The following is a 12059-nucleotide window of genomic DNA, read 5'->3' as shown; positions in this document are numbered from 1 at the left end:
GGCCGCCCCATCTGGGAGGAAGTGAGGAGCGCCTCTGCCCTGTTGCCCTATCTGGGAAGTGAGGAGCGCCTCTGCCTGGCCGCCACCCCGTCTGGGAAGTGAGGAGCGCCTCTGCCCGGCTGCCACCCCATATGGGAAGTGAGGAGCGCCTCTGCCCAGCCGCCCCTTCTGGGAGGTGAGGAGCGCCTCTGCCCAGCCGCCCCGTCTGGGAGGTGAGGAGTGCCTCTGCCCGGCCGCCCCGTCTGGGAGGTGAGGAGCGCCTCTGCCTGGCCGCCACCCCGTCTGGGAGGAAGTGAGGAGCACCTCTGCCCAGCTGCCCCATCTGGGAAGTGAGGAGCGCGTCTGCCCGGCTGCCACCCCCTATGGGAAGTGAGGAGCGCCTCTGCCCGGCCGCCCACTCTGGGAAGTGAGGAGCGCCTCTGCCCGGCCGCCCACTCTGGGAAGTGAGGAGCGCCTCTGCCCGGCCGCCCACTCTGGGAGGTGAGGAGTGCCTCTGCCCGGCCGCCCCGTCTGGGAGGTGAGGAGCGCCTCTGCCTGGCCGCCACCCCGTCTGGGAGGAAGTGAGGAGCACCTCTGCCCGGCCGCCCACTCTGGGAGGTGAGGAGCGCCTCTGCCTGGCCACTCCGTCTGGGAAGGGAGGAGCGCCTCTGCCCGGCCACCCCGTCTGGGAGGTGAGGAGCGCCTCTGCCCGGCTGCCACCCCGTCTGGGAGGAAGTGAGGAGCACCTCTGCCCGGCTGCCCCATCTGGGAAGTGAGGAGCGCCTCTGCCCGGCCGCCACCCCATATGGGAAGTGAGGAGCGCCTCTGCCTGACCACTCCGTCTGGGAGGTGAGGAGCGCCTCTGCCCGGCCGCCCCGTCTGGGAGGTGAGGAGTGCCTCTGCCCGGCCGTCACCCCGTCTGGGAGGAAGTGAGGAGCACCTCTGCCCGGCTGCCCCGTCTGGGAGATGAGGAGCACCTCTGCCCGGCCGCCCCGTCTGGGAGGTGAGGAGTGCCTCTGCCCGGCTGCCACCCCGTCTGGGAGGAAGTGAGGAGCACCTCTGCCCGGCCGCCCCCTCTGGGAAGTGAGGAGCGCCTCTGCCTGGCCGCCACACCGTCTGGGAAGTGAGGAGCGCCTCTGCCTGGCTGCCCCATCTGGGAAGGGAGGAGCACCTCTGCCCAGCCGCCACACCGTCTGGGAAGTGAGGAGCGCCTCTGCCCGGCCGCCCCCTCTGGGAAGTGAGGAGCGCCTCTGCTCGGCCGCCCCGTCGGGGAAGTGAGGAGCGCCTCTGCCCGGCCGCCCCGTCTGGGAGGTGAGGAGCGCCTCTGCCCGGCTGCCACCCGGTCTGGGAGGAACTGAGGAGCGCCTCTGCCCGGGCGGCCCCGTCTGGGAAGCGAGGAGCGCCTCTGCCCGGGCGGCCCCGTCGGGGAAGTGAGGAGCGCCTCTGCCCGGCCGCCCCGTCTGGGAGGAGAGGAGCGCCTCTGCCCGGGCGGCCCCGTCTGGGAAGCGAGGGGCGCCTCTGCCCAGCCGCCCTGTCTGGGAGGTGAGGAGCGCCTCTGCCCGGCTGCCCTGTCTGGGAGGTGTACCCAACAGCTCCGAAGAGACAGCGACCATCTGGAGCGGGCCATGAGGACGATGGCGGTTTTGTTGAAGAGAAGGGGAGGAAGTGTGGGGAAAGGAAGGAGAGATCAGATTGTTGCTGTGTCTGTGTAGAAAGGGGTGGGCATAGGAGACTCCATTTTGTTCTGACTAGGAGAAATTCTTCTGCCTTGGGATGTTGTTGATCTATGGCCTTTCCCCCAGCCCCCTGCTCTCTGAAACATGTGCTGTGTCAACTCAGGGTTAAATGGATTAAGGGTGGTGCAAGATGTGCTTTGTTAAACAGATGCTTGAAGGCAGCATGCTCTTTAAGAGTCATCACCACTCCCTAATCTCAAGTACTCAGGGGCACAAACACTGCAGAAGGCCGCAGGGTCCTCTGCCTAGGAAAACCAGAGACCTTTGTTCATGTGTTTATCTCCTGACCTTCTCTCCACTATTATCCTATGACCCTGCCATATCCCCCTCTCCGAGAAACACCCAAGAAGGATCAATAAATACTTCAGAAATAAAAAAAAAAAAAAAAAAAAAAAATTACCATAGGAAATGACAAAATCAAATGAAGAAAACCCATCTCCTTCATAATGCCAGGCAGGCTCCCAGAGTCCAAAATCTAGGTCATGAGCTTTGTCAACATAGCTAAAGGAGTAAAAAAAGTAAATGATTGGCCGAGCGCAGTGGCTCATGCTTGTAATCCCAGCACTTTGGGATGCCAAAGTGGGTAGATCACAAGGTCAACAGATCAAGACCATCCTGGCCAACATGGTGAAACCTTCTCTCTACTAAAAGTACAAAAATTAGCTGGATGTGGTGGCGGGCACCTGTAGTGCCAGCTACTCGGGAGGCTGAGGCAGGAAAATCGCTTGAACCCGGGAGGCAGAGGTTGCAGGGAGCCGAGATCACGCCACTGCACTCCAGCCTGGGTGACAGAGCGAGACTCCCTCTCAAAACAACAACAAAAAAGTAAATGATTTATTGATTGTCGGCTAGCTAGCTAGAAATCCAGATCTTGACAATTATTGTACTGTATATGTTTGAGATTGGAACATACTGATACAAAATTGATTTTTCTTCTTTTAAATAAAAGGTTTTATCTTTTCTCCAAAAAAAAAAAAAAAAAAAATTATTTTAGGCTGGGCACGTTGACTCACGCCTGAAATCCCAGCACTTTGGGAGGCCCAGGTGGGAGGATCATCTGAGGTCAGGAGTTCGAGACCAGCCTTGCCAACATGGTGAAGCCCTGTTTCTACTAAAAATACAAAAATTAGCTGGGTGTGGTGGCCACATGCCTGTAATCCCAGCTACTCGGGAGGCTGAGGCATGAGAATCGTTTGAACCTGGGAGGCGGAGGTTGCAGTGAAGCATGATTGCACCACTGCACTCCAGCCTGAGCGACAGAGTGAGACCCTGTCTCAAAAAAAAAAATTATTTTAATGCTGATAGGACAAACAAAATATGTCCACATAGGAGCTGCTAGATTTTAATCCCTGCCAGACTCAAACCCATGTTTGTGGTGCTTTCATTCTAGATTTTTTTTTTTAAGACAGAATCTTGCTCTGTCACGCCCAGGCTGGAGTGCAGTGGCACAATCTTGGCTCACTGGAACCTCTGCCTCCTGGGTTCAAGCGATTCTCCTGCCTCAGCCTCCTAAGTAGCTGGGATTACAGGTGCTCACCATCACGCCCAGCTAACTTTTTGTATTTTTTAGTAGAGATGGGGTTTCACCATGTTGGTCACGCTGGTCTCCAACTCCTGACCTCAGGTGATCCGCCCGCCTCGGCCTCCTAAAGTGCTGGGATTACAGGTGTGAGCCACTGCGCCCAGCCTAGAGTTTCACTCTTGTTGCCCAGGCTGGATTGCAATGGCACAATCTCGGCTCACTGCAACCTCTGCCTTGCAGGTTCAAGTGATTCTCCTGTCTCAGCCTCCCAAGTGTCTGGGATTACAGGTGTGTGCCACCACACCTGGCTAATTTTTGTATTTTTAGTAGAGACGGTGTTTCACCATGTTGGTCAGGCTGGTCTCGAACTCCTGACCTCAAGTGATCTGCCCACCTCGGCCTCCCAAAGTGCTGGGGTTACAGACATGAGCCACCACGCCTGGTCTCATTTTAGATCTTATACCTTTGTTCATGGTGTGTGCTTTGCCTAGGATACACTAATCCCTGCCTTTAAAGTTACATTTTTTTCAGAACTCATTCTAAATCATTCAACAGCAAATGTGCTAGCCATTGTTTCAATCACTGAGAAGACAGCAATAAAAATACATTTGGGTCTTGTATTCTAGTAATTATCTCTGGTGAAGAAAATTATGGCTGATTTCTATTACTATTATTATTATTATTATGAGACAGGGTTTCACTGTGTTGCCTAGGCTAATCTTGAACTTCTGGGCTCAAGTGATCCTCCCACCTTGGCCTCCCAAAGTGCTGGGATTACAGGCATAAGCCACCATACTCGGCCTTATGTTTTTATCTTTTACTTATCCTTGATTTTTTTAAAACCTAGAACATGGTTTTTTTCTATAAATAAAAAATGCAGAAGAATATACACTTAATATGATTATTTTGTAGAACTTACTTTCAGGTATTACTATTTTACTATTTTCCTTCCTTCCTTTTTTCTTTTTTTTTCAGAGGCAGGGTCTGCTGGTCTGGAACTCCTGACTTCGAGGGATCCTCCTACCTTGTCCTCCCAAAGTGCTGGGATTACAGGCATGAGCCACCATGCCCAGCCACTGTTTTCATCTTTAAAATCATTTGTTCTATTTACTGTAGGAGTTACAGTGAAAATTCTCCCTGGTAGATGAATTATTCATACTCTGGAAGACCCACAATTATTATAGGTGAATTTACTATAAGCCTGATAAAGCTTAATCTTCAGGGCCTTTTACTTGCACAGGATGCCTTCCAAGGCCCTGTACCTGATTTTTCCCAACACTTATGTATGAAAATTTCCAGATACACAGAAAAGTCAGTACAATTGTACTCTGAACAACCATATACCTACCACCTAAACTCTACAACTAACAATTTATTATATTTGTTTTATCACATACCTATTTACCTACTTGTGCCTCTTTCTATCCATTAATTCATCCTGATTTTTTACGCACTTCATTCCTAAACACTTCAGCATTTATGCCATTAACTGGAGTTTATCTCTCTATGGGCTTTTTTTTGGCGGGGGGGTGGGAAGGTAAGTTTTTGCTGTGAAAAATTTGTGTGAAATGTACAAATCTTAAAGATAGCATTTGATGAGTTTTGACAAATGGATACATATGAGTAATCCAAACTCTATCAAGATCATGAACATTATGGCCGGGCGCGGTGGCTCACGCCTGTAATCCCAGCACTTTGGGAGGCCGAGGCGGGTGGATCACCTGAGGTCAGGAGTTCAAGACCAGCCTGGCCAACATAGTGAAACCCCACCTCTACTAAAAATACAAAAATTAGCTGGGCGTAGTGGCAAGTGCCTGTAGTCCCAGCTACTCAGGAGGCTGAGGCAGGAGAATCACTTGAACCCAGGAGGTGGAGGTTGCAGTGAGACGAGATCGTGCCATTGCACTCCAGCCTGGGCAACAGAGTGAGACCCTGTCTAAAAAAAGAAAGTTCCAGAGCTAAAAAAGATTATTCATATGGCACAAAGTGATCTCCTACTAGTCCAAAGTTCAAAAACATTTTAATAAAGTCCATTTATATATCTCTTGTTTGCTTTCCAATGGAATACTACATTTATTGAGGCAAAATCACATTATTTTTAGTTCTTGGAGTCAAAAAGCGTACACAAATGTTCTTCAACACAGTTATTAAAAATACAAGACCAAGTTGAATGTGCCAAAGAGATACCATTCAGTTGGGTTTTCTAGAGTCATCAGGAATATCAGAGAAGGGATTTACGTGGTTGGTTTTCCATAGCTTGATAGACCAAACACACACACAAAAAAACTGCTACAACAACAAACAGCAAAATTTTTATCCATACAGGAATGGAGCGTCCCTTTTTTTTGTATTTTCTCACTTGACATCTGCCAAGGGAACATACTTAGGAACATATGCAGATGAAAACGACTCCTCCATCCTCAAATCACTGAGTTCTAATGGCCCGCCTGCAGCTCCTTTGATTTTTCTGTGGCAACTAGCACTAATTCTTGTTGGTGTAGCTGCTTCATAGGGGAACATTTCCTTAAGAATATCCCTTTCTACTCTTCTTTCCTGTGTTTTTTCTCCCACTTCAGCTCTTGTCAATGGTTTCTTTGGTGTTCTTCTGGGTATGTCTGAGAATTCAGTGACCGGCAGAATAGGAAATGCATGCTTGAAGTTTCCAGTCACCCTATTGACAACTAAGGATTCGTTGTTTGAAGCCATTATAGTTTCAGCTATGGGAGTCCTCGCTGAAATTACTGCTCCATCTATAGGAAAATATTCTGAAGTGTGCACCCTTTTCCTTGGAGTTCTTCTTGACCCTCTTGTAGATTCCCTAGTTAATAATGCCTGCAGAGGTCCACCTTTTGAAGATCCACTTGTCCATTCAGTCCCAGTTATTCCAGCTTGAGAATAGCTCTCGTGCTCAACTCTTCTTTGCTCGAGGGTTACTGGAGTCTTTACTCCGCTCTTTAGCGGTTCTCTCTTCTCAAACTTGAGCTCTATTTTAGAGTCTTCTTCATTGTCACTATATCTGTCAGAATCATTACTTCCATTCTGCCTTGTATTTTCTGCTGAAGAAGAAATTGTTGCTGAAGGAGAAGATCTTGATTCTGTTCCTTGCTCCCTCAGTTTCAAAAGCTTTTTCTCATACAGCTTCCTGGTTGTTCCCACAATAGGACCAGGATTCACTCCGTATTTCACAAGCTGATCCAAAGGATCTTCATTAGTGAGTTCTGTTACATCTAGATCGTCTTTATCATCTTGTCTGGGTTTATCAGTTTTCTTTGTGGCTTTCCTGCCGGCGGCGGGCTCGGAGCCGAGACGGCTGTGGGCTCGCGCTCCTCGTACGTAGCTGGAGAATTCCGGGGGCCCCTTGCTGTTGGCGCTGGCGGCGAGGGGCGGCCCTAACAAGTGATTTGAGACTGTTTAGTAGCTCAGATCCCTTGCAGCGGTTTGAGATTGAAGAGATTGTGTAGGCAAAGTCTTTTGCGTGAGCTCTTCAACCCCATGAGAGGATACATATGAAGTGGACTGTTCTACGCCTCTTTACAGGCTCCGAAATTCAAAATATTGAAATATTTTGAAATTATTCGATTAGCTACTATCCTTTGGATACAGATAACTCCTTCACTAAAGCGTTAGGGATAAGCAGCAGGAGTCAGTTTTAATATTTTCATCTCCATTCCAAAATGGACCGAGAAATCATATAACTTTCTCCCGCCAGAAAGTTCAAATAAAACGCGCTAAAAAAAACAAAAAAAAAACAAAAAAACTCCCATTTTTCCGTGGCGGGCGCAAGGTGACGGACGTAGATTCCTGCCAATTGTAGGAGGCTTCCTCGAGCGCGGTCCCGCCTCGTCAGTTTATGAACGACCAGCCAATGAGAGCACCGCTGCTTCAGCTAGCGGGGGACCCATTGAAGAAGAAGAGTGGGTATTGGCCACAGCCTGGGGCTTCTGTCCAATAGGAGCATGCCTGCCGGCGGCTCTGGCGGGAGCTTGAGCGGCTTCGGAAGTGGCAGTTGGCGTAGGAGCGTTCGGAGTTCGGCCTAGGTAACTACCGAGTCTTCGGCGGGCTCGCGAGCCCGGCCGCGGCCTACTGGTTTCAGGTAAGGAGGGGTCTTGCTTCTCCTCAGGTCTTGGGCCTCTAGCTTCGGGATAAACTTCCCCGAGCCTGATTCCTGGATTGGGATTCAGGAGACGCCCCACGAGGTGGGCTGCACGCGGGCTCGGAACCCGGCGGCCTGAGGGGATTCGGACCCTCGGGGCGGCGCCAATGGTCGGGGCTAAGGAGCCCGAACCCCCGCGCGTATCTGCGTTGCTGGGCGTAGGGGCTGGGCAAGCGGGAGCTCGGGGCGATCACGGAAGGAGCCGAGTTCGCCGCTGCGGGGCCTGCCCTGGCCGGGGTGGGAGGTCGCCCGGCCCTTCCCCCGAGAGCCTAGCCTCGGGCTCGTCAGCGGCGTTGCCTGCGCCCGCTCTGAGCGCCGGTTACTTCATCACTTTAAAGTTGACGGAAGAACTTCATTTTTAATTTCATCACGGAAACGGTGGCGTAAAGACTTGTATTATCCCTGTTTTACAGGAGAACAAGTTGAGCCGAGAGTTTAGGAAATCCGCCCAAAGTTTCCCCATGTAGTAAAAGAACAGGGATTTAATATCTATCTACCTATCTATCTATCTATCTATCTAATCTATTCTATCTATATCTATCATCATCTATCTATCTAATCTTTCTTTCCCCATGTAGTAAAAGAACAGGAATTTAATTTCTTTCTTTCTTTTCTTCCTTTTTTCTCTCTCTCTTTCTCTCTCTCCCTCCCTTCCTTCTTTTTTCCTGTTAAAGAGATGAAGTCGGGCCGGGCGCGGTGGCTCACGCCTGTAATCCCAGCACTTTGGGAGGCCGAGGCAGTCGGATCACCTGAGGCCGGGAGTTCGAGTCCAGCCTGACCAACATGGAGAAACCCCATCTCCCAGCTACTCGGGAGGCTGAGGCAGGAGAATCGCTTGAACCTGGGAGGCCGAGGTTGCAGTGAGCTGTGATCACGCCATTGCACTCCAGCCTGGGCAACAAGAGTGAAACTCCATCTCAAAAAAAAAAAAAAAAAAAAAAGAAAGAAAGAAAGAAAAGAAGTCTCCCTGTTGCACCCAGGCTGGAAGAGCTCACAGCCGTCTCGAACTCCCGGGCCCCAGGGATCCTCCCACCTCAGCTTCCCGCAATAGCTGGGACCACAGGTGCGCGCCACCACGCCCGGCTCATTGTTTTTCTTTTTTCTTTCTTTTTTTGAGATAGAGTCTCGCTTTGTTGCCCCTGCTGGAGTGCAGTGGCGCGATCTCGGCTCACTGCAACCTCTGCCTCAGCCTCCCAAGTAGCTGGGATTACAGGCACGCGCCACCACACCCGGGTAATTTTTGTATTTTTAGTGGAGACGGGGTTTCACCATATTGGCCAGACCGTCTGGGACTCCGACTTCAAGTGGTCCACCCTCGGCTTCCCAAAATGCTGGGATTACAGGTGTGAGCCACCGCGCCTGACCTGTTCTATTTTTCTTTTTTGGTAGAGATGGAAATTTCACTGTGTTGCCCAAGGTGGTCTCGAACACCGGAGCGTAAGCGATCCATCCGCATGGGCATTTCAGTGTCCAGGGATCACAGGCGTGACCCTCTGCACCGGTCAGAGCAAAGATTTGAACACTTCCCCCGCCCACCTCCTCTCAACCTTTAATTGAGGGGCTTTCATCCTGCCCGTTGTGGCCACTGATTGAAACCTGAGTAACAAAGATGACAAGTCTGAGGTTAACATTTTAAGCCCCGCTCACAGCACACATAAAAAACAGCGTTTGTGTGACATGCTCAAGGTTTGGGGCTCCCAGCCCATGGTCTCTTGCTCTAGGCACCTCCGACTGGCCTAGAGTGGTTAGGAAGCTTCAGCTCCAGAACTGCACCGTTCCACAGAACTTTGTGCAACAAGAAAAATGTTTTGTATTTCTGCTGTCCAGTATGGGAGTCACCCGCCCTATGTGGGTTTCTAGCACTTGAAATGTGACCTGCGCGACAAAGGAACTTATTTTATTTCTTTCTTATTTTTTTCTTTTTTTAGACGGAGTCTTTCTCTCTCTCCCGGGCTGGAGTGCAGTGGCGTGATCTCGGCTCACTGTAACCTCCATCCTCCGTGTTCAAAGGATTCTCCTGCCTCAGCCTCCCGAGTAGCTAGGACCACAGGTGCACACCATCACGCCCGGCTAATTTTTTGTATTTTTTGTAGAGACGGGGTTTTGCCGTGTTGCCCAGGCTGGTCTCCAACTCCTGGTCTCAAGCTACCTGCCTCAGTCTCCCAAAGTGCTGGGATTATAGGCGTGGGCCACAGCTCCTGGCTGAACTTGATTTTTATCTAATTTAAATAACTATATGGGAGTAGACAGTGCGGCCTCCTAGATTCTGCTCTTTTTGGTCCATTTCTACCCTTTGTCTTCCTGAAGGCTGAGTTGCTTAATGTCTCTTGAGTACATCTAGAAGTAGCTTGGGCCTTATGTTCTGACACACAATTCTTGGGAGACTCGTTGTGCCCTAGAAACATTAAAAGCTTTTAGTTAGCCAGCTGCAGTAGCTCACTCCTGTAATCCCAGTGCTTTAGGAGGCTGAGGCAGAAGGGTTGCTTGAGCCGAGGAGTTCAAGACCAGCCTGGGCAACGTGGGAAACCCCATCTATACAAAAAATGTTTAAAACTTGAAGTATCTCACATTGTTCAGTTTGCAGACTTTCTTTCCCACTTATTTTCACTACTGTGCCACTCTCCATCCTGAGTGTAAGCCTGTGTGGTTCAAACCTCCAGTTTTCTCCTGGATAGGGGGAGGAGGGCTTTGTTTTGTGTTTTGTTTTGGCTGGCTGGTGTTTGTTTGAGTAGGAGTCAAGCTAACTGCTTTACTGGCTTCTAACCAGCCCTTCCCTTTTAGCGCCATCTTTCAATATTGCCTTTTGTGGTACCTGGTTTTTACATTCCCTTTAATGGGAATCAGCTTGCTTCTCAATAACACACCTCACCCCAACCACTGTGCCCTTTGCAGGCATTTGAGTTTTATCTTTTGGCTCGGCTAAGTAGCCATCAATCATCAGTTTCTCCTTTATGGCCTTAAAAACTGGTTTGCATATCATAACCTGTTTGCATTTGTGTCATCCTGGTTAATTTATCCTTTCTTTAAAAAAAAGTCTCAGGTTGGGGGGAACATGTGAACATGTTCGTGGGTTTTAGGAATGACTGGAGTGGAGAGAGAAAGAAACATACATGTGCTTCGTCCACTATGTTTATTAGAATTCCTTCCATTTATTCAGCCTACTCCAATCTGGCCTCTGACCCCACCACTTCAGGGAAACTGCTTTTTTAGGTCACCTGTCATCCTCACATTGCCAAATCTAGTGGCCATTCTTCCCCCCCAGTAGCACTTGACACTCAATTGTTCCTTCCTTGAAACATTGTTTTTCCAAGACACCACATTCCCATGTTTCCTCCTACTTAATCTTCCTTAACTGGCTTCTTTTACTCTGTTGTCCTTTTAACAGTAGTGTCTCTGACTTTAGTCTTCGGCCCTCTTCTGTCATTCTGTTCCTCAGATGGTTTAATCTGCTCTGATGATTTTAAGAAACATGACTATTGGCCGGGTGCGGTGGCTCATGCCTATAATCCCAGTACTTTGGGAGGCTGAAGCTGGCAGATCACCAGGTCAGGGGATCGAGACCATCCTGGCTAACACAGTGAAACCCCGGCTCTACTAAAAATACAAAAAATTAGCCGGGCGTGGTGGCAGGCGCCTGTAATCCCAGCTACTCGGAAGGCTGAGGCAGGAGAATGGCGTGAACCCGGGAGGTGGAGCTTGCAGTGAGCCAAGATCACGCCACTGCACTCCAGCCTGGGCAACAGAGCGAGACTCCATCTCAAAAAAAAAAAAAAAAGAAGCATGACTATTCTGAAGATTCTTAAAGCTGTCTGTTTCTTTTCATCTTCACTGCTACCACTCTTGCCTAGGTCTCTCTGACCTCTGGTCTGGACTCCCACAATAGCCTCTACACTGGTCACCTAGCTTATGCTCTTGCACCCCTACAGTGCATTCCTAACATAGAAGAAACTCCTTACCAAGGCCCATGGGCCCTTTAATGATGGTGTCCTGTTCATCAATCAAACCCATGCTCATCAGGGACCTATGCACTGATTTCCTTCTGAAACTCTTCCTTGGCTCTTTGCATAGCCAGCTGCTTTTAATCCCTCACGCCTCAGCCCAGTTTTCACTCTTTAAAAGAGTACTTCCCTCACAATTGTGTCTTAGTTGGTCCTCTTTGTCTCCTCAACACCAAACATCATAATCTATAATTTTTTCATGGATTCGTTTATTGACATCTTACTTGCTAGAATCTAAACTCTGATACATGGGGTCTTATCTGTTTTTGCCTCTAGGGTGTCTTGTCTGCATAACAGGTGCTTAATAACTATTAGTTGAACCCCCATTTCCTCATAAGTCAGAGATGAAAATAAAAGCACGTGCCTTACTTCACAAAGTAATTGAGGGGATAAGTTATACTGATGTACTTTAAAATACTAGGTGGTAGGGAGGCACAGTGGCTCAGTCCTGTTGTCCTGGTGCATGAGGAGGTAAGGCCAGGCATTCAAGACCAGTTTGGGCGACATAGGAAGCCTTCATCTATATAACAAAAAAAAAAAATTTTTTTTAAATTTAAAAACTAGGTGGTAGTTTTCAAACTGATATAATGGAATTAAAGATAGGAAACATGAAAAGAACATAGGTGCTTAATAAATATTTGTTGAATAGGCTAACATGATGGAATTAGAGA

At 49.3% G+C, this 12059-nt stretch overlaps 2 protein-coding genes across 3 annotated transcripts in view; one reads left to right on the top strand and one right to left on the bottom strand.

The window, feature by feature from the left end:
* Positions 1-5347: 5347 nt before the first annotated feature.
* LOC134738536 (lamina-associated polypeptide 2, isoforms beta/gamma-like) lies at positions 5348-11398 on the bottom strand. Its single transcript, XM_063654294.1, has 3 exons — positions 11347-11398; positions 7097-7555; positions 5348-6626 (listed from the first exon to the last, which is right to left on the bottom strand). The coding sequence occupies exons 1-3, from the start codon at positions 11396-11398 to the stop codon at positions 5593-5595; spliced, it is 1545 nt and encodes a 514-aa protein (XP_063510364.1). The 3' UTR covers positions 5348-5592.
* Positions 6454-12059, top strand: part of RFWD3 (ring finger and WD repeat domain 3) — a 46246-nt gene continuing 40640 nt past the window's right edge. Inside the window, exons 1-2 of one of the 2 annotated variants that reach the window (XM_054452491.2) lie at positions 6454-7330; positions 9319-9440. The gene's annotated coding sequence lies outside the window, so the exon portion shown is untranslated. The remainder of the gene's footprint in view (positions 7331-9318; positions 9441-12059) is intronic. The other variant, XM_054452490.2, reaches the window with a different exon arrangement.

This window comes from Pongo pygmaeus, chromosome 18, assembly GCF_028885625.2.
Source record: "Pongo pygmaeus isolate AG05252 chromosome 18, NHGRI_mPonPyg2-v2.0_pri, whole genome shotgun sequence".
Lineage (NCBI taxonomy): Eukaryota > Metazoa > Chordata > Mammalia > Primates > Hominidae > Pongo > Pongo pygmaeus.
The sequence above is the reverse complement of the archived record's forward strand: the minus strand, read 5'-3'. Positions and strand labels throughout refer to the sequence as shown.